Here is a 26,816-nt window from a genome sequence, read left to right as displayed (position 1 = left end):
TATAGTGAGAGCAGTTCAATCCCATTAATTGCCACATATCATCTGAAGGTTTAAACTTCCCTCTCCACTCCCAAATGTTAACAAAATTTAAAGAATTAAAAACACTACAAGCTTGAGAATGCAAAGAAGAAAACAACTTATCTACTACATGGACACAGATTAGTGTCTCGTACTTCGTATGGCCCCTACTGGTTGTCTCATTTCTTCAAAGTGCTGTTACAATGCAGATACTACACTAAGCATTTCTACTCATTTCGTCTCCCCTCCTAAGCCACTGTACAGCAAGATGGTATTTTCAGAGGCTAGAATACAAAAGACTGCTTTTAGATAACTTTGGCTATCACTGATAGTGCCAAAACACCTCAATATTCTAGGAACAGAATGGGTACTTGAGTGCAGGGAGGGGTGAGGGCAAAGGATCTCCTCTACCTGTGCATGTCTTCAGAAAGCCAGATGCTGGCCACCGGTGCCATGAGCTCCTCTAGGAAGACCTTCTGCCGCTCGTAGTTCTTGAATTGGTTGCTAATGAGAACCAGAGCTTCCATGAGGGCACACTTCTCCATTTGTGTCAGGAGTAGCTCATTGGAGAGAAGTTGCTTCACGTGGTTATAAAGCATGTCAAAACTGGGCTGCAGATCACAAACAAAAGAGCCAGAGGTGGTGAAGTTCTGATTTTCAGGGAGAGCCGGGTCACCCAAAGAAAGTAGAACCGAGGCATTCCCAGGAAGGACAGGTCTGTAAGGCCAACACACTCAGTAATTTCGTTACATTGTTCTTTTGCCTGAATAAGCAAGACAACTGACAAAGAAGATGGAATATTTGGGTAACTGCACTTTCCCATACTACAACTGTGAAAGCAATTTATCTTTTTTCTACATCAACTTTTACAGGTACCTTCACAGGCAAAGATCAGTTTGTGATACATAAAAGGAGGCATATGACTGCTGTGCATTCAGAGTAGAAATTTCTCATTAATTTGTAGTCTGAATAATGCTAAATTTCTTATAGAAACCCTAAAAACAAGGTGGGGTTATGTGTGGCTTCTCTCAAGATAAGACATCATTTGGCAGGAGTTGTTAAAAAAATCATGTATTACAGTAAAGTGTTGTTCATTTGTAGAGAAAATACTTGGCCACCCACAGAGAGGAGAACTATTCATTGGGGGGAGGGGGAGATACGGATAGAATATATTCGCATTTTTAACTACACTACAAAGTACAGGGAGAAAGGAGACAACAGCTCAAGGATGCTTATTTCAAGCAAAACTACAGTTCCTAGTTTTTCCTTATATAAGGTGTAATTAGGGCTGGATTTACACAGCTATGTATCCAAACTCACGACAGGCTTCAGAGCTACTGCCAGGGCCCAGTGGCTTACCAGCACGAGCTGCGGATAGTCCCGACACATCTTGATGATGGAGGAACAAGCATGCCTCCTCACATTCCTTACCGCCCGGGTTCTGGGGACCTGGAGAGATAAATTCCACAAACTTAGAGCTGCTTTTAATATAATTCACAGATGCTGCATAGAATCCTGTGAACCTCTCCTTCAGAAGCAAATTCACACTGAATGGTTCACAACTGCAAGAGCATAAGGAAGTGACACTTATAGTCACCATGGGCCCAAGCATTTGTCCCACAGGATTTCTAGGGTAAAACACCATATCATATTCTTACACAGAAGTTAAATCTCAAGAGCTGTGGCTTAAATTTCACTAAGTTTCTCTTAATTCTATGAAGAAAATTTATAGGGAGGAAATCAGAAAAAAAGGGATGAGCCCTGACTACTAATGCTCAGCTTCCTGCTTCACCTAAATCAAAGAAGCAAATATCCAAGTATGTTTGAAAAGAGGTTGCCATTCCTGAACATCTACTGCTTTTACTAACCCACCCTTCCACCTATACAAAAATACAGGCTAAGTATTAGGTATTCATCTGTTGGCTGAATTCATGGTCTTACCTTACTTTCTTCAACAGTTTCAAAAGTGACAGATGAAAATAGCTAAGGAGAGGGAAAAAAGGTCATTTATCAATACCAAAGGCATATTGTATTTTTCTTCTCTTAAAACAATAGTCACCACAAAATTTCCAACCCAATCCCCAAAGGGTATTTTCTCTGTAACACTATGGTAACAAAAGGGCTTTTGATCAGTGGTACAAAGCTTTAGATGTTCATTTTGCCAGATACCTTTACAAGAGGTTTGAGATTCACAAATTTACCATCAGAATATTTTAAAAAGAAAAAGGTCAGAGAGCCCCAAAATAATCCATGTCACCACCCAAACACTCAGCCATGGTAACATCACCCGCTTCTCTACTATTTACCAAAGTTGTATAATCTATTCTCCCCAATTCTATTTTGTAACTTCCCATTTACTCCTTAACCCAACGCAATATGGCTTCTGCCCTGGCCACTGAGATGGAATAACATTCTGACAAAGGTCTAACTGAGAAACCCACTTGACATTTTCCCATTCTTAGAGAATTTCTGTTGTAATAAATGATCCACCTTTCTGAAGTTCTACTGGCCTTTGTGATACAACATATTCTCCATTTCTCTTTTTTTCCCCTTGGGGGGCTTCTCATCTTTTGCTCTCCTCCCCCAATAATGAGCTCCAGGGTTCCCTGTTAGACCCACATATGCTAACTATGTACATATCCTTTCCCAGGGCTTCTCCTCTGATTCTTGGCACGTCTATGTCGATGCCTTCATTTTACCTCACCACTCTCTTAAGTCTAGACTCCTTCAGCCTCAAACAGCCAATTTACTGTGAGATGTCACCACCTGCATGTTCTACATGTAATTTCATACATGGTATTCTAAAACCTTCTCTTCCATACTCCTGCCTCCCTCCTGATCCAGTATTCCCACTCAGGGGGTGGCCCTGCCACACATCCAGTCACCTAAACTGGAAACCTGAAAGCAGTCTACACTGCCTCTTCCTCTCACAAATCCCCTGTCAATGTGACAGGACATCATGATATCCTCTAATACCTTGATTTATTTTTCTTCATAGAACTCATTGCTATTCGACATTATTTACCTATTGTTTACTGCCCCTCTCTTCCTAGAACATGAGCTCCATGAGGGCAGAGTCAACTAACTGCTGTAGCCTTACTGCTTAGAACAGTCTAACATCAGAAAGTGCTAAACATTACCTGCTGCATGAATGAATAGCTCTAATTAATCACCAAACCCTAACACATATGCCTTCTCTCTAGTCCTATGACTGGAGGAACCCATTCAGTAATGAGGTTCCTATCATCCCTTATCTGAATGGATTTAATAGTTCAATCTTCCTCCCTCAAGGCATGCTACACACAGCTTGTAGTAAGCTACATGTACAGTACACATTTGACTATACTGCTTTCCTGCTTACAAACCTTCAGTGGCACTGCATTAACTATAAAATCATTGTGAAACTCTTCTAGCATGCTGTATTTGGTGCCACATAATCTTGCAGCTACTTACCTGGCCAACCTAATCTCTCATCATTCTTGGCTTCATACCTTTCCCTCCAACTTTTCATTATAAAATTTTTTAAAAACACAGAAAATTTTAAACAATAGTACAAAGAACACCTACAAGTTTTCCATTTTGATTCAATAATTTTTTGTTCTATTTTTTAATCTCAACACACACACACACACACACTCTTCTCTCTTTCACATGCATATTTTGCCTAAACCATTTGAGAGTAAATTGCAAATGAATGATTCCCCCAAATATTTGGGCACATCCTAAATATCTTAGGATGAATCTCCTAGAACGGTACTGCCCAAAATGGTAGCCACTAGCCACACGTGCTACTGAACACTTGAAAAGTAGCTAAAATTAACATTTTACTTAATGTTAATTTAAATTTAAAAGCTGATTATCAATTCAGTGATCGGAAAGCTTTTAAGTATGTTTGGAACAACTTAGATATGTGAACCTACTTTTTTAACTTTAAATTCTATGAAATCCAAACTATTTCCAACAAATAGTTTTGAGATGTGCTTTAAGCAAAAAAGACATACCAGATTTCAAAGACTTAACATGAAAAAAATAATATTTCATTAATAATTTTTTATATTGGCTACATGTTGAAATGGTATTTGAAAAGATGCCTATGGCTTACATTGTATTTTCTTTGGATAGTGCTGGATTAGTAGGATCTAGTTATCACAATATCATTAACACATTAAAAATTAACAATAACGTAAGAACACTTATAATGTAGCCCATTATACAAATTACCCATTGTCCCAAGAAATTTTTAAAACTATTTCATTCAAACCAGGATCCAATCAAGGTTTATAAACTAAATTTGATTGTTACATCTCTTCATGTCTTTTTCAATCTACAACAGTTCCCTATCATGTTTCCCCTGTTACACTGACTTTTTGAAGGTCCAGGCTGATTGTCTTGTAAAAATGGCCCACTTTCTGGATTTGTCTGATTGCTTCCTCGTAGTTTCATTTTTTTGTCCCAGTGTCCTTCTATCATTACCAAACTGCTTCAGGCACTCCTACATACCATGCTTTTCTCTCTTCTGTGCCTTTTCTTCATGCTGTCCCCTCTGACCAGACTGACATGACTTGTCCATGCTTACTCTTTTCACCGAAGAACTTGGCTCAGGCATGATTTCCTTGAGGAATTCTCTTCTATTTCCCAGTGCACAAGTCTACTAATTGAAATGCTGTGTAGGTACAACATCTGTTTAGGTGCCTTTCTTTCCAACCAGACAGGGCTTTTCCCCTGGCATGGTGCCTGATCCAGCATAATAAATATTTGATAAATGAATAAATGAATGTGTTTGCTTTCAATAAGTTATGAAAAATAGTTAGCTTAGAAATGCCAAAATAAAGTTTACAAAGAAGAAATTTACCTTAGAGAAGACCTGGGGCAAGAATTCTGGTCTGTAGGAGACAAATGGAAAGAGCGCTGAGACATTAGTGAGAACGCAGGAGAGAATCAGGGGATCCTTGGTGTCAAAGTTCAGGACCATCTGCAACAGCTCTATTCCATCATTAACAGGAATTTCCTGTAATTCAGACATGAAAAGGAGGTTGACACAGCTGCCACCACTCAGAGACAGCCAATTTTGCTAAATTTTCCTTAGAAACTCGTTAACACACAATATGGTTGCCACATATAATATGTGTGTAGGTTTATATTAATCCTCAAAATAAGCATTATCCCATACTATTAAAAATTTTCGTAATCCATACTGCCACATGTCATCTTCGGGATGTAGCATTCCCTATTACTGGAAATTTAGAATATTTCCAGTTTTTCACTATTTGTAAATAAAGCTAAGATACATCTTTGCAAAAACCAAAACAAAACTCCACATTTTCACTTATTTTAATTAAATAAGAGTCATAGACTCTTTCAGATGGATGTAATTAATGGGTTAAAAGGTATGAATATTTCTAAGTTCTAAGAAAAAAACTTTACAGGTTGCATCTTTTGATTCTCTATTCATAAATGTGCCCTTCTTACCATGTTCTTAGTAGCAGTATTATTCCCTAAAACCTTTCCTTATTTTGAAAGTAAAAAAATGAATTTATTTAAATTTGCATTTTTTTGAATACTTAAATTAAGTTGAAGTTTTTTCACATTATTAGCTATTTTAGTTTCTCCTCTATAAATTACCCAATCATATCCTTGTTTATTTCTCCACTGGGTTCTAGAGTGTTTTTCTTATCAATTTACTGTGAAATATTCTGGACATACCTTATTCATAATAGAGCCCTAGTTTATCATTTTCATTGCTCTATAAATATACAACAAAATATTTATCAATTCTTACTCCTGTAAAGATTGTCTTTGTGCTTATGCAGGGTTTCTCTAGAGTATAAAAACTAGGAGTGAACTGCTGGGTCATATGGCTATGTATCTTCAACTAGATATTACCACATTACTCTTCAAAATTGTGCCAACTGTACAAGATGAGTACTGTTTACCAGATATAAGCTTTTTATATTGGGGATATCAATCCCATCCATATTTATTACAAATATTGTTTCAAGTTTCCCTTTTCAAAAAGTTTATGCTTTGACATGTTTAAATTTTTACGTATTCAAAGCTGTTAAATTTTTTGTCATTACTTTCATTGTTTTTCAACTTAGAGACTTTTTCCCAAACAGTTAATTTTTCCTAATGCGATTTACTGAAAAATCCAACCCTTCTCTGTCTATTTAGGTTGCTTATATATGTTCTGGATTGTTTCTGGGTTATTTTGTTCCAATGAGCTACATCTAATGCCAATACCACACTGTTTTAAAATACTATAGCTTTATATTTTAATACCTTGGGGGGTAAGTCAATTCTCATCTTCTTCAAATTGAGATATTTTTTCCTCCAAAGCTATTCCCTAAGTCACTCCATTGCTAAAGCTGCTGATGCAAAGCTCTCCCCATGTTCTGATAGTTACACTGGAAATACATACAAGCTCAGCTTATGCCACTAAGGAATAGATGAGCAGTTTTTCAACCCTTGTAGTCAAAGAACCTCTTGGTCAAACACTTTCATGGAAAGATAAATAAACCTGATAACAGGTGAGCTGCTCTGACTGACACTGGGGTAATAGTGATCGAGTGCAGAAACGGAGAAGTTTGCAAACCGCTAAACTAGGTAATACTCTGCAGAGTTGTAAATTGATTGCTGCAAGTGGGAATGTAACAGGCTGAGCTCACTGTCACTTGCACATGCCTGGGGAATTATAATGTGTTTTAACTCCATTACTAAATAGGTGAATAATTTCATTAACATATAGTCACAAAATACTCATCTTTCCCCATCAAGAATGCTTCATTCTGACCCATTTCATTTTGGTGAAAAGGAAAAAAAAAGAAAAAAAAAAAAGGGTCAGAGATTTACTTTAAGTCATTAGCAAAGCCAAATACTATATCCAGAATTCTCCTGAAGCAGGTGTGGGGTATTAGTTCTACTTGTGTTTCTCCCACTACTTGCTCTGACTTCTACCAAATTTCTAAAGTAGTTTGTCACCTTATGTTTTGTCCCTGCCCCACATCTCTCTCCTATATACATTCAAAATTTTTTGTTTACTTTATGACCAACTAATATCAAAGACATAATATCATCATATCCAGGGCTTTATCATAAAACCCAGCTTACAACCCTCTTCTCTCAGATACTGCTAGTCCTTTTATACATTTGAAAGTACTTGAAAACCCTGACCATTTCATTATCCTTCCTGACTTCAAAAAGAATTATACCCACATGTTTGGATCCATTAAGACTGTCAGGAAAGGGAGAATTGCCCTTGATTTGATAAGGGACTTTCTGACTTGTCATAGTCTATTCTCTCAGACCTAATTTGTTAATATGGTGCTCATAAGAGAAAACACTGTATCTCTTTATCTCTGAGGGACTTACAGATTCTTTACACAATTCACCTCGAATATATAAAATGTAATGACCACACAATTATCTGTGATCCAATTATTTTAATCTAATTAGCATAGCTAATGATGTATGCACTGTTATCCAATTGTAGCTGCACCTGAAGTAATATTATAAGAAAAGGTGACAGGCTACACAAAGTATTAAAAAAATAAAACTTACTTGTTCAGCATTATTCAAAGGAAAGGGACCTTGTTCAATCAACATGAATACTCTGGTTCATCTGCCATAAATTGAAAAGGATGCTTAATGCTAAGTATCTCTTAAAATTATCCAATTTAAGATTTCCATTACTGTCCTCCCCTGCAATAGTTACCTTATCTTAGAGATCACAGTGCCTGTCTACTATGTACTACCTTAATATGGACATAAGAGTATGGCAGACCTGACTTTGGATCTCAGCTTTGCCACTTACTAGTTATTTGAACTTGGGTATGTTATTTAACCTCTCCGAATCTCAGTTACCTTTTCTGTAAGATACACATTCACAGATTTTCCTATCCCTCTGTTAGTTTAAAAAAAGATCAAAATCATTATGCAATTAGCAAGGGAAACAATTACTTACTTCTTTATCTAGTGTTCGAAACATCTGGTTGATCACACTTTCCAAAAAAAAAGTCATGGCTTCCCACTGAACGAATGAAGGTGAGAAAATGGAGCAGAGGCCACCTTCTCCAGTTCCAGCTGTAGGAGAACAGAATTTTAAAACACACACACACACACCCCAGCACTGTAGGGTCACAGAAGACACAGAGAGACAATGCGGTCTTGGAGGCCATGAGTTTGGAAAAACAATGTACATGTGTGATGAAGACAGAGAGGGGTTCCTATCCAGCTTCCACATCTAACAATGAGCTGTCTGAATGTACCTCTGTGAGCCTTGACTGTAAAACTGTTATGAGTATTCAATGAGAATATGGACATAAGCATTAAAAAGTGCCTGGCCCATCAGAGATATTTGGTACACATTAATCAATTTCCCTCTTTATAATCTGTCCAAGGAATCTAAATGATAACAATATTTGAGACCATAAAGAACCCTTCAAATAAGGAATTGATATAAGATACAAAATGCTGCTTCACATTCAACAGCCTCATGATCTTTGTGAGGGATATGTCCAGAGAACTGTGCCCCCTTCCAAGTTTACAAATACCATTAGGACACATAATTCAAATAGCAACGCAAAAGGATTCAAGATTGCTTTTCTTATTTCCATATAGTGCTCCCATTCACTAGCTTCATATTGGTGTAACATACTTGTGCCTCCATAAACTTTCAAGTTATTAGATGTAAGGGATCTCCAGAGTCAACTGTGAATACTTAAAGCTAATAGCATAGATGCCAAGTAACTAGTGTACTTGGAAATTGACTGAGTATGGAACTTTTCTAAAGCAGTAACTTACACCAGTTAATTCACACTCTCCTGCCTTATTCAACCTGTCAGCCAATGTATGCATTAATAAGATGACAGACAGAGATCTGGAACAGAGAGAAGTTAGCTGATTTATGCACTTGGATAGAGGGGGGATAGTCTGATGTTATATAAAGTGGCATTTCCCAAAGGGCTTGAGGTGGTTGAGTGATAGAGGAAGTCCCTGCTGCTGCTGCTTTGTTATGCTAAAAAATGATTCTGAGTTTAGGAGTGGCGCTGTGCAAGAAACTGACTGAAAAGCTTTAAGAAGTTAGGCCTAGACATGTATGTAATTTGTTGGTGCCTGAAGTAAAGTAATGAAATTAGCAATAAACAAATGGCTTAATTGTGTCAGAAAAGAAAAATGGAGGGAAAAATTATATTGACATGGTTTTATTCTAGTTTACCCTAATTTGCAATTTGGTGTTAGGTTACCTGCTTTCTCTGTATGTGCAAATGAAAAGGCTCACTACCCAGTATGGTATCAGGCAGTTGAGCAAATCTATTTTCAACAGTATGTTCTGAAGTATTTCCTTAAAAGAGGGCTCAGGTTTATTTCCTATGTACAGTTTTGGCACAATATTTTATTAATATTCATCAGTGAAAAAAACTTACAATTCATGGATCCAGTATCAATAGAAGTTGACAGCTGATACCTTAGCCACTCGCCAGCCATCTGGAAACTAGTCTTGGGATCTAAACGACATGCCAACCTCATCACCTCTCCTTGTTGGGCCCGGGAAGCTGCCAAGGGAAGGACATGAATCAATAATTGGCATACAATAATGCTTACTCAAGTGTCCATCCCAGGGGGGAAATGCTCAAAGAAACTGCTTTGCAGACTTGTGCTTCTGAAAGGCATGTTCAGTTATCTCTGTTGAATTAACAAACCCAGACATTTTTAAAAATAAATTATCTCTGGAAGCTGCCTTAGCAGCTAGATCAGTTGTAAGTGGCAAACTAATAATGGTCTCTGATTTCTGTTGGAATTAAAAGGAAATAAGGTTGGTGGAAATGTAAAATGGTGTAGTTGCTGTGGAAAACCATCTGGCAGTTTATCAAAATACTGTAAACACAAAGTTACCATATTCTGCTCCTAGTTACATACCCAAGAAAAATGAAAAGGTATGCCCACACAAAGCTTGTAGGTGAATGGTCACAGCAGTATTATTCATAATAACCAAAAAGTAGAAACAACTCAAATGTCCATGTACTGATGAGTGGACAGATGAAACGTGGTATATGCACACAATATTACTGGCAGTAAAAAGGAACAAAGTACCAATGCATGCCACAACAAGGATAAATCTTGAAAGCATTATACTAAATGAAAGATGAGAGCCACAAAAAAGACTACTTATTGTATGAATCTATTCATAAGAAATGTCCAGAATAGGCAAATCTATAGGGACAGAAAGTAGATTCAATGGTTGTCAAGGGCTAGAGTGGGAGAATGAGAGGATTGGAGAATGACTGCTAATGGGTGCGGGGTTTCTTTTTGGGGCAATGAAAACATTCTAAAACTGACTGATAATGAATGCATAACTCTGTGAATATACTAAAAAATAATGAATTGTTCACTTTAAATGGGTGAATTGTATGGTAAATGAATTATATCACAATAAAGCTATTAAAAACGGGGAGTGGAAGGGTATGCAGGATGAGAGAAGAAATCAGGCTAAGGCAAACCCAGGATAGAGTTAAGATATTAGTATATAATGGGTTTTTTCCTTTTTTTTTGGAAAAAAGAACTTCCAAGTATAAAAAAAAAAATTAAAGAGTGCCTTAAGAACTGCTACTATCCCTAAACAACGTCCAATACAGTGGTGTGTTGTGTGCATGTGTATGTGTGTAGGGGGTGGAACAGAGAATAACACACCTGGAATGAGTATGATCCCAGCACCCTTTAGCAATCTGAAACTAGAGTGTAAGCAAGTTGCTGTCCAAATTTGGGCTCTTTAATAAGAACCCTAGAAGTCATAATATTAGATACCATTCTGAGACTGTTAGCAGAAACAAATTCCAGGCCAGTATCACTTACAGTTGAAGAAAGCATTGAAGTCTTCATCGCTATCAAAATCAATTTGAGAATATTCACAGCTAGGGCTGTCTGTTTTAGAAGGAAAGCCCATCTGGAAAGAGAAATGATTGGGGTAGGGGATGAAAATGGACCTACTAAAAGATAAGAGTTCTTAAGCTCTAGGAGCAGAAGTATTTTTTAATTTGTTTAAGAGTTTAGGGTTTGCATAAGATATTTTATGATTAATAACTACTTCTGTTCTACTGCAAGCCCACAATTTACACCCAGCTCCAGTATTCCTGAGTGGTATAAAACAGAACACTTTTTTAGCTGATACCCTCTTCTAGGTTCCCAAAGGAGAATTAAATTCTAGAATCCATTTAGGGTCTGTGAGTATGAAGATGTCCCAAGACAAAATGCCAATAAAGCCTGCAATAAGTGAGACAGAAGTGAGAACTATTTGCCTCATTACATGCTGAACTCTGGGAAGATAAGCATGTGGAACTTTTGTGTTTCATTCAAAAAGGACTGAAGATCATGGCAGGATTTGGAATACAGTATGCTATGTGCTCAGTGAATTGCTTGAGCAAACACGGAGAGACTTTATAAATCTGACTTTATAAATCAAGATTAAGAACCTGTCAGCTGCAAGAGCCCTTAGCAAATCTCATAGGGAATCCATGAATAACTTTCTTCTGAGGTAATGAGCAACTGCTTTCACTCTTACTCCATTCTCAGTCACCTTCCTGACTCTCAAAGCGACCTTTAGAAACTATTCCTAGGTATACCTCCTCTTCAAATCTTCCCGATTCCACCCTCCTATGTACTCCTGAAGCATCCTGCTTTTAACCCCTGTATAACACTTATCACATGGTATGGTCACTGTGCTTTTCCTATCACTTCTTTTTCCCCAGCACCTAGCTCAACACTTGATATCTAAGTGCTCCTAATATGAAAGAGCAGGTACCGTAACTATTATGGAATGCCTTCTTCCTGAGGTGTAAGAAAATATGCCCTCCTTGGGATTTTTTATTTTTTTTATTTTTAATTCATTTTATTGAGATCTATTCACATACCACGCAGTCATACAAAACAAATCGTACATTTGATTCCTCCCTGGGATTTTAGTGACCAAGAAAAGGCCATCAGTGATGACAACCAAAGTCCTATTATGTGTATTCACTTACATCCCACATTATTTATATTGGGATTACATACCTTCACAAGGTTAGTCATAGAAGCACGAAGATATTTTGGTATTATTGCTAGTAACAAAGGATCACGGGATAGGATCTCATGCCTAAAGAGGGCTCCCCAAGTCATCTGGGTTGAAGAGCGTAGAAACTAAAGGAAAACAAAGAAAAGACTCAGAATTCAAGGATTTGGATTCTATATAACCAGGATTATTACTTAGCCCAGCAATTCCCAACTCATTTCTCATAGAAGTAAATCTCTTCTATAGTTTGAAATTGCCCCTACTGCACTTATCAGTAATGTCTGCTCACTACAGATCAAACATCTTCATACAGAACAACTTTTCTCTATAAAGAAAGGATACTGGAATCTCGGTGATATGATAAGGAAAATCTTGAATTGGAAATTAATTTTATAACACACAATTTATCAGGTAGCTGGGACATACCTTAACAGAATGATGTTACTGAGGGGGAAAGCTGCTTGGCTCAGGAAGAAGACCTAACAATTCCCTTAATGCAATGACACTGCACTCATTTCTTAGGGCCTTAAGAGTCACATTTTGTCTATGAGCTGCTAATACTTCAGGCCATGGTGCATGATTTTGTTTCACCTAACTAAGATTTTAAGAAGTTATCTGCATAAAGTTTACCTGACTTGGATGTGTTGTGAAAGCAAGAAAAGATTCCAGGTATTTTCCAAAGTTCACTGGTGTTTCTACATCAGAATCTACACCCTGTAGGAGAAAAAGACCACACTACGTTAAAGATGCTGCGGTGTGTGGGCGGGAGTGGGGTGGGAAGGGATTAATAAACATAGATATCTGAAACCTTCAAAATCAGTTTTGAAAGGACTTTATACTTCCCTTTGGCTAAAGAATGGCATCATATCAAGGTCTAGAAAACAGGATATTATCAACATGTGACAGAGACATCCCCTGAAAAAGCCTCCCCTGTTCAGTGAATAAAAGCACAAATTCCACTTGCTTAGAACTCTGGAGTATGACGGAGACTGGAGAAGGACTACACAAACACTGAATCGAAGAAAATGAAAAATATCAGGTAGGAAATTGCCTTCCTGGAATTGCTGGTCCACTCCCCTCCCCCTTACTTGGTCCCACACACTTGTGAGTCTCTCAGAGGCAGTGACCCAGGTCCCTACCACCATGGACATAGATTATAGAGCCACTCACTGACAGCATCAAGACAGACTCCCATGCATACCCAGGCACAGGGACCCAAGTCTGCAGAGTCCCAGGGCAGAACACAAGCTGCTGAGGAGTGCTGGATACAAAAGGGCCTGCAGGGTGGGGGTGGGGTGGGGGGAAGACCACAGTAAAAGAGTTGGTAAGAGTGTACTCACTCTATCCAGTTTCTGCTGGCTGGACCACCTAAACACAAAATGGACTTTTCTGGAGTGACCCCCTTTCTGGACTGACCCTATCTGGCTACCGTAATGGGGAAGAAACTGGAGGCAAAAAATTCACACAAGAAAAAAAAAAAGTTGGGGAGGAGTGCTATGCTTAAACTGAACTGGTGAAAGACAGGACGGATTGTAGAACTGGAAAGCGTAAGGAAATGGGAGCACTGGGTGAGGGAGAGAGTTTAAATAAGTCATAGGAGTTGGGGAGAGAATTATGCACAAAAATAAACAGAACAAATCAAGATAGGAAAGGAAGCTTTCCCTGGAGGTGAAACAACTGCACAAAAAATACAATCTTAAAAATTATAGCACATATCTAGGGCAAGAAACAGATGAAGAACAGCCGAGAAAATCTGAACAGTTAGACACGGGCCATTCTAAAGTTCTAGAATAAGTTGGATTAAGCTTCTAAGAAGAGCCTTAACAAAAAGCCAATCAACAATAAAACCCTAGACAAGAGGGAGAAACTGATCTTCACAGTCAACACATCAAGATACATGCCTAGACATCAGCAAAAAATAACAAGCCAATACCAAGAAGCAGGGAGATATGTTCCTGCTCAAATTCTCCCATTTTTTTCTCCATTTTTTTCAGAGCAAATTCTGAAAGCAGTGAGAAAAGCGACTCACCACATACAAGGGAAGCCAAATAAAAATGCTGATTTGGCTCCATAAGACACAATGGAGGCAAGGTGGCAGTGGTATGATATATTTTGTTTGATATTATATAGCAACCCAGCTTTTTTTGGTTACTACTTGCATGGAATATCTTTTTCCATCTTTTTACTTTCAACCCATTTATATCTTTGGGTCTAAGATGAGTCTCTCTTGTAAACAGTATATAGATGGATCATATTTTTTAATCCATTCTGCAAATCTGTCTTTTGACTGGGGAGTTTATTAACATTCAAAGTTATTACTGTAAAGACAGTTATTAATAACTGGTATACTGATTGTATTAATAACAACCATCTTTTCATTTGGCTTTTATTTGTCAGATCTATTTTTTTTCTCTCTCTCTTTTTATCCTTTATGTTACCCTTACTAACACGCTTCAATTCTGTACCCTCCTCCAGACCTCTCTCTCCTGTCTTTTCATCCAGCAGCACTCTCTTTAATAGTTCTCGTAGGGCTGGTCTCTTATTAATGAACTCTCAGTTTCTGTTTATCTGTGAATATTTTAACTCTCATTCATTTTTGAAGGACAGCTTTGCTGGATAGAGTTCTTGGCTGCCAATCTTTCTCTTTCAATATCTTAAATTTGTTGTATTGCTACCTTCTCGCCTCTGTCTGATGAGAAATCAGCACTGAGTCTCATTTGGCTTCCCTTTTGGTGGTGAGCTGCATTTCTCTCTTTGCTTTCAGAATTTTCTCCTTCTCTCTGGCATTTGACAGTCTGATTACTATGCGTCTTGGAGTGGGTCTATTCGGACCTATTCTGTTTGGAGGACGTTAGGCTACTTGGATTTGCCTATTTTTGTCATTTATAAGGGTTGCGAATTTTTCAGCCATTATTTCTTCAAATATTCTTTCTGGTCCCTTTCCCTTCTCCTCTGGACACCCATGATGCGTACGTTTGTGCACTTTGTGTTGTCACCAATTCCGAGACCCTGCTCAATTTTTCCATTTTTTCCTCCATTTGTTCTTTTGTCTGTTCAAATTCTTGTTATCTATCTTCAATGATTCTTTCTTCTGCCTCCTCAAATCTGCTGTTGTGTGTCTCCAGTATATTTTTAATTTCATATAGTGTCTTTTATTTCCATGTCTGTTATTTTTCTCTCCATATGTAACCAAGATATAAAAGACTTGTACACTGAAAATTACAAAACATTGCTAAGAAATCAAAGAAGACCTGAATAAATGGAAAGACCTTCCATGTTCATGGATTGGAAGACTAAATGTCATTAAAATGTCAATTCTACCCAAACTGATTTACAGATTCAATGCACTACCAATCAAAATTCCAACAGCCTACTTTGCAGAAATGGGAAAGCTAATTATCAATTTTATTTTGAAGGGTAAGGGACCTCAAATACCTAAAAATATCTTGAAAAAGAAGAATGAAGTAGGAGGTATCACCCTTCCTGACTCTGAAGCATATTATAAAGCCACAGTGGTCAAAACAGCATGCTACTGGCAAAAGGATAGACATATTTATCAATGCAATTGAACTGAGAGTTCAGAAACAGACCCTCAGATCTATGGTCAACTGATTTTTGACAAGGCTCCCAAGACTACTCAACTGGGACAGAACGCCTCTTCAATAAATGGTGTTGGCGGAACTGAAAAGCCATAACCAAAAGAATGAAAGAGGACCCCTATCTCACACGTTATACAAAAATTAATTCAAAATCGATCAAAGACTTAAATATAAGAATCTGTATCATAAAACTCATAGAAGAAAATGTAGGGAAACATCTCTAAGATCTATTGACAGGAGGTAGTTTCTCAGACTTTATACGCAAAGCACAAGCAATGAAAGAAAAAATAGATAGATGGGAACTCCTCAAAAGTGAATACTTCATTGCTTCAAAAGACTTTGTCAAAAGGGTGAAAAGGCAACTGACTCAATGGGAGAAAATATTCGGATAAGAGTTTGACATCTAGAATATATGGAGAAATCCTAGAACTCAACAATAAAAAGATGAACAGCCCAAATTAAAAAATGGGCAAAAGACATGAATAAACATTTTTTCAAAGAGGAAATAGTGATGGCAAAAAATCACATAAAAAGATGTTCGGCTTCACTAGTTATCAGGGAAATTCAAATCAAAACCACAATGACGTATCATCTCACACTTACTAGAATGGCTGCTATTAACAAGCAGGAAACTGTAAGTATTGGAGAGAATGTGGAGAAACTGGAATACTTATTCACTGTTGGTGGGAATGCAAAATGGTACAGCCACTGTGGAGAATTGTTTGGCGGTTCCTCAGGAAGCAAAGTATAGAGTTGGCTTATAACCCAGCAATCCTGCTATTCGAGATATACCCAGAAGATCTGAAAGCAGGGATGCAAACAGACATTTGCACACTAATGTTCATAGTGGCATTATTCTCAACTGCCAAAGGATGGAAAAAAACTCAAGTGTCTATCAATAGACGAACAGATAAACAAAATGCAGTATATACATACGATAGAGTATTATTCAGCAGTAAAAAGGAATGAAGTCCTGAAGCATGCGACAACATGGATGAACCTTGAGGATAATGTTTAAGTAAAATAAGTCAGACAAAAAAAGGACAAATATTGTTTGATCTCACTGATACGAACTAATTATATGGAAAATTATAGACATAAAATATATAATATAGGATAAAGAATGGGGAGCAGTTGCTTAATATGTTCAGAATGTTTAATTACGTTGCACATAGATGTTAGGAAATTGACAGAGGTGACAGTAGCACATTATTGTGAGAATAATTAACAGTGCTGAAGGGTGTGTGAATACGGTGGAAAGGGGAAGTTTAGAGTTACATATGTCACCAGAAGGAAAGTTGGCAGTTAAAACATGGGAATGTATAATGCAGTGGATCTTGTTGTGGACGATGTCTGTAATTAACTGTACAAATATAATCAAGTTCTTTCATGAACTAGAACAAACGTATGACACTATTACAAGGAGTTAATAATAGAAGAGTTTATGAGAAAAATGTACATATTGCAAACTGTGGACTACAGTTAACTGTAATATTTTAATGCTCTTTCATCAACAGTAACAAATGTTGCTACATCAATACTATGCATCAATCATGGGTGGGATAAGGGGTAAGGGAAGAGTTGGGTTTTCTTGTTTATTTTTATTTCTTTTCTGGGGTAATGAAAATGTTCTAAAATTGATCATGGGGCTGTATGTACAACTTCGGATGGTTTGTATAGTGTGTGAATATATCTCAATAAAGTTGAATTCAAAAAAAAAATAGACTTTTAAATATAGAATTACTTTATGACCTGGCAATTCCACTCCTAGATATGATCCCCAAAGAATTAAAAAAACAGGGACTTGAACAGATATTTGTACACCAATGTTCATAGTGGCATTATTCACATTAGCCAAATGGTGGAAGCAAACCAAGTGTCCATTAGCAGATGAATGAATAAACAGAACATGGCATATACATACAGTGAAATATTATACAGCCAGAAAAAAGGAACGAAGTTCTGATACATATGACAACATGAATGAACCTTAAAGACATCATATTGAGTGAAATAAGCCAGAAACAAAAGGATAGGTATTATATGATTCCACTTATATGAAATACCTAGAATAAACAAATATATAGAGATAGAAAGTGAATTGTAGGTTATTATGGGCTGGGGGAGAGAGAAGGAATAGGGAGTTATTGCTTGATGGTTTCAGAGTTTCTGTTTGGGATGAAGAACGAGTTTTGGTAATGGATGGTGGTGTTGGTAGCACAATACTCTGAATGTAATTAATGTAATGTAATGAATGTAATTAATTGTACATATGATAAAATGGGAAATCATGACAAAATGAAAAATTTTGTGGTTATATGTTATCAAATTAAAATAAAAACAACAACAAAGAATGAAAGAGGACCTGTATCTCACACCTTATACAAACATTAATTCAAAATGGATCAAAGACCTAAACAGAGCTAGGACCATAAAACTCCTAGAAGAAAACGTAGGGAAGCACCTTCAAGATCTTGTAGTAGGAGGGGTATTCTTAGACCTTACATCCAAAGCACAAGCAATGAAAGAAAAAATAGATGAGATATTCTCAAAAACGAATATTTTTGCTTAGTGAAAAAGCAGCCTATTCAATGGGAGAAAATATTTGGAAACCACATAACCAATAAGGGTTTAATATCTGGAATATATAAAGAAATCCCACAAATTAACAGTAAAAAGACAAACAACCCAATTAAAAAAGGGGCAAAAGACTTGAATACACTTTTCAGAGAGGAAATACACACGGGTAAGAAGCACATGAAAAGATGCTCAATATCACTAGCTATCAGGGAAATACAAATCAAAACTGCAATGAAGTATCATTTCGTACTCACTAGTATGGCTAATATTAAAAAACCCAAAGGGAGGGGGATCCAAGATGGCAGATTGGGAGAGACAGAACAAAATTCTCCTCTGTGAAAAACACTAGATAAAGGCAGAAAGTTCTCCAGAATAGCAGTTCCAGGGTTCCACCAGCTGGGCAGTTACTTCTACACCCACTGTGTGTACTTGGAGAAACTGAGAGGCTGCATTTAGAGATGGGTGAGTGTTTGGCCTGTAACAGCATGTAGGAACGGGCAGCTGGAGCCAGCTGACAATACAAAGGGGAGTTGACTTCCACACCCCGGGCACACTCCCTAGTACCTGGCATGGGTGATAACCCTTCACAGGCCCATGGTCAAGAGTCCCTGTGCTGTTGGAGCAGGCAGACGATTGCAGAAGGGGGGTAGCTTTCCATGCACGGTGCAGCCCTCTTTGCAGCTGGCTGGGAGTCATAGTCTCATGGCTGAGAGCTTCCTTGAGGGAATGTGGGATTCAGCGGGCTTGTGACGGCATCTATTCTTCCTCCACAGAGGCCCGTGGTGTGCACAGCCTAGAGGCAGGCGTGCCCCAGGGAAGTGTCAGACCTCCCCCAATCTCAGGGACTCGTGAGCACCTGGCAGAGAGGGATTGTGGGGCATCTGAGCTCGAAGGTGAGACGCACAGTTCTGCAGCCCCAGAATACTCCACCCGCAGCCCCGGGAATGGCTGGGACCACTGTGTCCTGGAGCAGACTCCCTGCCAAATTGCACAGGGCATGCCTCCTAACGACAGGGCTGGTGGTCCCCAGTGCACACGGAAAATAGGTACACTGACTGGACCTCCACATGGTTTGGACCCCACTCGGTGCATCAACGAAGTTGGGGAGAACTGGCTTGAGGGTAAGGGGTGGTTCAGGAGCACCATCTGCTGGTAGGTCAGGGAAACTGCATTTCACCAAGTTGCAGCTCTGTCAAATTATAGATAAATGTTCAAATAAGTCAGCATATCCCGAAATAACCCTACCAAGATAAGCATATGCCAAGAGGCCAAAACAACAGAAAATTATAAAGCATATGAAGAAACTAGAAGATATGGATAACCTAAACATCCAAATTAAAAAGCCAGAGGAGACGCAGAACTTGGAGCAATTAATCAAAGAAATAAACACAAATATCAACATCACAGCTCAAGATATAAAAGACATGAAAGAGACCCCAGAAGAGCATAAAGATGAATTTGCGCGAGTAAATAAAAAAATAGCAGATCTTTTGGAAACAAAAGATACTGCAGATCAAATTAAAAAGATTATTGAGATACAAAACACCAGATTTAAAGAGAAAGAGGAACAAATTTGCAAACTCGAAGATAAGGTGATGGAAAGTGAAAGCACAAAAGAACGAATGGAGGAAAAAATTGAAAATTTTGAAATGGATCTCAGGGAAATGATGGATCACATTAAGCGCACAAATATAAGAATCATTGGCGTTCCAGAGGGTAAGAGAAGAGTAAAGGGCTAGGAAGAGTATTCGAAAAAATTGTTGGGGAAAACTTCCCAGCCCTTCTAAACGACATAAATACGGATATCAAAGATGCCCAACAAACTCCAAATAGAATAAATCCAAATAAACCCACTCGAGACATATTCTGATCAGACTGTCAAATGTTGAAGAGAAGGAGAAAGTTCTGAAAGCAGCGAGAGAAGCAATTCACCACATACAAGGGAAACAAGACTAAGTACTGACTACTCAGTGAGCATCATGGAGGCAAAAAGACAGTGGTATGACATATTTAAAATTCTGAAAGAGAAAAATTGCCAGCCAAGAGTTCTTTATCCAGCAAAGTTTTCCTTCAAAATTGATGGAGAGCTTAAAATTTTCACAAACAAATGCTGAGAGAATTTGTTAACAAGAGACCTGCCCTACGAGAAATACTAAAGGGAGCTCTACCAGCTGAGAAAAAAAGAGAGAGGTCTGGAGAACGGCATAGAACTGAAGAGTTTTAGTAAGGGTAACTTAAAGGAAATAGAGGGGGGGGAAAATACATCTGATGAATAAAAACCGGCTGATTCAACATCTGCCTTCACAGTCATAACATTGAATGTGAATGGATTAAACTGCCCAATTAAAAGATACAGATTGGTAGAATGGTTTAAAAATATGAAGTATCAGTATGTTGTTTACAAGAGACTCATCTTAGACCCAGCGACACAAAGAAATTGAAAGTGAAAGGATGGAAAAAAATATTCCATGCAAGCTACAGCCAAAAGAAAGCAGGGGTAGCAATACTAATTTCAGATAAAATAGACTTTAAATGCAAGAATGTCATAAGAGACAAAGAAGGACACTATATACTAATAAAAGGGACAATTCAACAAGAAATAATAATCATAAATGTTTATGCACCCAGTCAAAGTGCTCCAAAATACATGAGACAAACATTGGCAAAACTGAAGAAAGCAATGGATGTTTCCACAATAATTGTGGGAGACTTCATAATCACTCTCTTCTATAGACAGATCAACCAGACAGAGAACCAATAAGGAAACTGAGAACCTAAACAATGTGATAAATGAATTAGACTTAACATACATATATAGAGCATTACATCCCAAATTACCAGGATATACATTCTTTTTCAGTACTCATAGAACTTTCTCCAGAATAGACATAAAACAAGCCTCAATAAATTTAAAAAGATTGAAATTATTCAAACCTCATTCTCTGACCAAAATGGAATGCAACTAGAAGTCAACAACCATCAAAGATCTAGAACAGTCACAAATATCTGGAGGTTAAACAACATACTCCTAAACAATCAGTGGGTCAAAGAAGAAATTGTCGAGAGATGAATGTTAATGAGAACACAATATATCGAAACTTACAGGACGCAGCAAAGGAGGTACTGAAATGGAAATTTATAGCTCTAAGTGCATATATTAAAAAGGAATAAAGAGGTAAAATCAAAGAACTAATGGAACAACTGAAGAAGCTAGAAAATGATCAGCAAAATAATCCTAAAGCAAATAGAAGAAAAGAATAACAAGGATTAAAGCAGAAATAAATGATACAGAGAACAAAAAAACAAAAAAGAGAATTAAAAAAAAACAAAAGTTGATTCTTTGAGAAGATCAACAAGATTGACAAACCCTTAGCTAGACTGACAAAGTCAAAAAGAGAGAAGACCCAAAGAAACAAAATATAAATGAAAGAGGGGATATTACTGAGGATCCCGAAGAAATTAAAAAATCGTAAGAGGATACTATGAACAACTATATGCCAACAAACTAGAGGATTCAGAGGAAATAGATAATTTCCTGGAAACACATGAACAACCTAGACTAACCATAGAAGAAAAAGAAGACCCCAACTACCACTCACAAGCAGAGAGATCCAATGAGTTATTAAAAAGCTTTCTACAAATAAAAGCCCAGGGCCAGATGGCTTCACAGGGGAATTCTACCAAACTTTCCAAAAAGAAGTGACACCAATCCTACTTAAATGCTTTTAAAAAATTGAGAAAATGGAAAACTACCTAACTCATTTTATGAAGTGAACATCACTTTAATACGAAAACCAGATAAAGATGCTTCAAGAAAGGAAAAAGTATTGGCCAATCTCCCTAATGAATATAGATGCAAAAATTCTCAACAAAATACTTGCAAATCGAATCCAAAGACACATTAAAAAAAAAATCACATACCATGACCAAGTGGGGTTCATTCCAGGCATGCAAGGGTGGTTCAACATAAGAGAATCAATCAATGTAAAACAACACACTAACAAATCAAAAGGGAAAAATCAAATGATCATCTCAATTTAATGAGTAGTTAGAATAAGTTATAATAATAGTTATAATTAAAAAGAAAAAAAACAAACCAAAAAAAAACCCCCAAAGATTACAAGTGTGGGAGAGGATGTACAGAAATAGGAACATTCATTCATTGATACATTGATGGTGGGAATGTAATAAAATGCAGCCGCTGTGGAAGACAGTTTGGCAGTTCCTCAGGAAGCTAATTATAGAAATACCATATGTAGCTACTAGGTACATACCCAGAATAGTAAAAAGCAGGGACAAAAACAGAGATTTACACACTGATGTTCAAAGTGGCATTATTCACTATTGCCAAAAGATGGAAGCAACCCAAGTGTCCAATAGCCAACAAATGGATAAACAAAATGTGTTATATACATACAATGGAATATTATTCAGCTGTAATAAGGAATGAAGACCTGATGCATGCAACAACATGGATGAACCATGAGAACATATGCTGAGTGAAATAAGCCAGGCACAAAAGGAAAAATACTGTATGATGTCACTACAATGAACTAATTATAATAAGCAAATGCACAGAGTCAGAATATAGAACCTGGGCTACCAGGGAACAGGTTAGGAATAGAAAATAGGGAGTTGAGGCTTAATTTGCACATTTTTCTATTTAGTTTGATTGTAAAGATTTGGAAATGGATGGTGGTGATGGTAGTACATTATAGTGACTGTAATTAAAACAGCACTGAATTATATATGTGAATGTGGTTAAAAGGGGAAATTTAGATCATATATATTAATAGAATAAAAATTAAAAAATAAAACACAGGACTGTATAACACAGTGAACCCTACTGTAGACAATGGAAGACAGTTAATTGTACAAGTATAAGGATGTTCTTTCACGGATTACAATAAATGCACAACACTACTACAATGTCTTAATAGGATGGTATACAGGAAAAAATAACATGTAATGTAAACTTTGGACTACAGTTAGTAGTACTATTCTAATATTCTTTCACCAGTTGTAACAAATGTACCATACTAATGAAAAGTGTGAACAACAGGGTGGTATATGGCAATGCTGTATTTTTTACACGATTTTTCTGTAAAACTACAACTTCTCGAATTTAAAAAACCACCACCAACAAAAAACCCACAGCATATTAGTCTTCAGACTTGGTTTATTCACATCTCTATAACCCAACCTCTTAAATAACCAATCAATGGTTTATATCTTGTGTCTGAAACTCTATTCTCTCTAACCTATCAGGCCACCGCAAAAAAAGCATATCATCAAATCCAAATGTCAGTTCCAATGTCCAATCATTTAACTTGTAAAACTATATAAAATATTTTCCTAAAGACAGTTTTTTCCAGGTCAGGTAGACTAAAGTTTTCTCTTATGATCCAAGAAGATTGGGAAAAGGATTCTTTAGTCAAATCCATAATTTTCAAGGGCAATGGTTTCATTAGATCTTTTAAAATATTTCTGAGAGTTAAATTATGTAATTTTTATTAAATGCTTCCTCATGGACAGTTTGTTAGTTTCTTTCTTATTCTTCCTATGAATGGGCCATACCTTTTTGTTTTTTTTTGCATGCCTCATAATTATTTTCTGAAACTGGACATTATGAATATTGTAATGTGGTAACTATGGTAATCTGATTCTTTTCCCTACCTATATATACATTTTTGCTTCTTGTGTGTAATTACTTGTTTGTGACTTTTCTAAACTATTTTAAAGTCTTAAAAAAAAAAGTAAATGCACATAGCAGACTAACTTTGTACAAGTATTAAAATTCATAAGAACAGCAATAATGACTTTATGGAATAACAGATGTGGATGCTCTGTTGATATTAATAATTGGCTTGTTAAAAGAAACTTACATCAATCACACTCTATCATTAAAACAATCTAACTTATAGAATCATATAAAATAATCATATACAATAACTTATAGGGCAACGTCCCATCAGGCTAAAATCAATGGCATCTACCACTCCTTTACAAATATGACTTTCTAAGTGCTCTACCCAAATGGCCCTGAAGTTCTCTAGAAGTGCTCACCAGTAATGCACAGAGCTGATTGCCCAAAGCACACAACACCTGACAGAGTCTCTTCAAGAAGACATAGTGTTTTTCTATCAAGCCTCCTCCATCTGCAGTCCTGTAAGATGAGAACAGCATGATTAGCTGCACATCAAGAGAACCAATGAGATTCCCATTAAATGGAGCTATATGTGGTCTATGACTCAACATTCAAATTTCAGTTGATTATTAAAGTTAAAACACACACACACATACACACACACACACTAAAAGATTGATGAGGAATATGGTTCAATGCACTCTCATCCCTCAAGAGACACTCCAGCTCTAAGTATTCATATAGTCTTTGGGTATCTGTGGATGATAATGGAAACTTTGAGCGTGACTGTGTAAAACAATGCATACACTCATATTTGCAGCTGCACAAAAGAACATCAGTTGATACCCAGGGAGGACTCAAGAGACATCTGTCAGGGAGCATGTAACAATTCCTTATACCATCGATAAAATACAAAGGACTGTAATAAAAACATGACCCTGTGTCTCATTTCCCTAAGTCACTTAGTTTGGATCTGCAATCTCTTATCAGCTATTTTAGAATCCAAATAGCTCTGCTAAATTGAAAAAAAAAGTAACTTACTGGTAGCAAAACCTGACCTGAAATTATGTAGGACTATTCACACTAACAGGGATTAATAATGACCAATGTAAACAGCAGCCACATTAGCAGTCTTTTGGAAACAATAGAGTATAACATAAGAAAGGTCGGCTTTGGAGTAAGCAAGGCCTAGGCTCTAGCAAGGTTGAAGGGCAGTATAGTGTTATAGTTTCCAGTGTGGGCTCTGCAGCCTGACTGCCTGGTTTGAATCATCACTCTACTAACCATGGGCGTGGTATGGTATTGGCAGCACAAATGAAGATGGGACACCTCAGTATGAATGTCATAGTTTCCACAGAGCTAAGAAATGGGTTGTGAATGCAGTAACTACAGTGGCTACCTAAAAGACAAGCCATTCATTTGATTAACAGGACTCATTAAAGAGGGGCAGTCTCTATATGAAAGAAAGCCATCATAAATGCTATATTAAAATGGATGGTAAAAAAAAATTTAAGAAAAACATACATGTTTCTCATTTGTCCTTGGGATCAACAGTAAGGGAAGGGTATTAAAAAGAGGGTATTCCACGTGAGACCAAGGGAAGAGATGTCTATTTGGTGCAGGATCTGTATTTTCTAAACAGCATAACTCTACAGTTGATTTGTTCAAACACCACAGTTACAAAGAACTTTGAATAGGAAGTGAGATACGGTAAGTTAGCATAGGTTAGAGTGAAACAGTGACAAGTCCCAAAGTAATTTGGGCAGAGAATAAAAAATATATTTACAGGGCCACCCCCAGGAGCTGTGGGAAGGTGCAGAAGTGTTGGACTTCCTCACCTGGACTGGTGTTGATGTTGTCACAAACATTGGGACTGGCGGTTTGATGTGCTGAGCCCTCTGTCATGGGACTTGCCCTTACGAAGCTTGTTACTGCAAAGGAGAGGCTAAACTTGCACATAATTGTGCCTAAGAGTCTCCCCCTGAGTAACTCTTTGTTGCTCAGATGTGGCCCCCTCTTTCTTTCTAACTGAGCCACCTCAGCAGGTGAACTCACTGCCCTCCCCCCTACGTGGGACCTGACTCCCAGGGGTATAAATCTCCCTGGCAACGCAGGATATGACTCCTGGGGATGAATCTGGACCCGGCATCGTGGGATTGAGAATATCTTCTTGACCAAAAGGGGGATGCAAAATGAGACGAAATAGTTTCAGTGGCTGGGAGATTTCAAATGGAGTCGAGAGGTCACTCTAGTGGACATTCTTATGCACTATATAGATAACACCTCTTAAATTTTAATGTATTTGAATTGCTATAAGTAAATACGTGAAACTATCAAACTCCAACCCAGTAGTCTGGACTCCTGAAGATGAGTGTATAATAATGTAGATTACAAGGGGTGACAGTGTGACTGTGAAAACCTTGTGGATCATACTCCCTTTATCTAGTGTATGGATGGATGAGTAGAAAAATGGGGACAAAAACTAAATGAAAAATAGGGTGGGATGGCGGGGGATGATTTGGGTGTTCTTTTTTACTTTTATTTTTTATTCTTATTCTGATTCTTTCTGATGTAAGGAAAATGTTCAGAAATAGATTGTGGTGATGAATGCATAACTATACGATTGTACTGTCAACAGCTGATTGTATACCATGGATGACTGTATGGTATGTGAATATATTTCAATAAAGCCGAATTTAATTTTAAAAAAAAAAAGAGGGTATTGCATCAGCTTCAACTATTTATAACACAAGTTCTACTTGACACCCTGGTAACAGATATTAGGAAGTACTTTAATATTTTCCAGAGTTCTTAGAAGAAAATGAACATAAGCCACTATGCAAGGACATAGAATATATTTACAGGTTTTATGCATGTATTTCTTAGTTTGTTCCCTGCTGTTTCCAAGAGCCTCAGCACTCTGGGCACT

At 37.3% G+C, this 26,816-nt stretch overlaps 1 protein-coding gene across 5 annotated transcripts in view; it reads right to left on the bottom strand.

The window, feature by feature from the left end:
- The window catches only part of XPO5 (exportin 5), a 56,623-nt gene that overhangs the window by 20,729 nt on the left and 9,078 nt on the right, over positions 1–26,816 (bottom strand). For all 5 annotated transcript variants that reach the window (XM_037842778.1, XM_037842780.1, XM_037842779.1 and 2 more), the window contains 10 exons: positions 24,307–24,406; positions 12,692–12,775; positions 12,064–12,189; positions 10,867–10,957; positions 9,441–9,569; positions 7,979–8,097; positions 4,871–5,026; positions 1,960–2,001; positions 1,378–1,467; positions 430–629 (listed from right to left, as the gene is read on the bottom strand). In XM_037842778.1, coding sequence (XP_037698706.1) covers positions 430–629; positions 1,378–1,467; positions 1,960–2,001; positions 4,871–5,026; positions 7,979–8,097; positions 9,441–9,569; positions 10,867–10,957; positions 12,064–12,189; positions 12,692–12,775; positions 24,307–24,406 — 1,137 coding nt within the window. The remainder of the gene's footprint in view (positions 1–429; positions 630–1,377; positions 1,468–1,959; positions 2,002–4,870; positions 5,027–7,978; positions 8,098–9,440; positions 9,570–10,866; positions 10,958–12,063; positions 12,190–12,691; positions 12,776–24,306; positions 24,407–26,816) is intronic.

The sequence above is a fragment of the Choloepus didactylus genome, chromosome 7 (assembly GCF_015220235.1).
Source record: "Choloepus didactylus isolate mChoDid1 chromosome 7, mChoDid1.pri, whole genome shotgun sequence".
Taxonomy (NCBI): domain Eukaryota; kingdom Metazoa; phylum Chordata; class Mammalia; order Pilosa; family Megalonychidae; genus Choloepus; species Choloepus didactylus.
The sequence above is the reverse complement of the archived record's forward strand: the minus strand, read 5'-3'. Positions and strand labels throughout refer to the sequence as shown.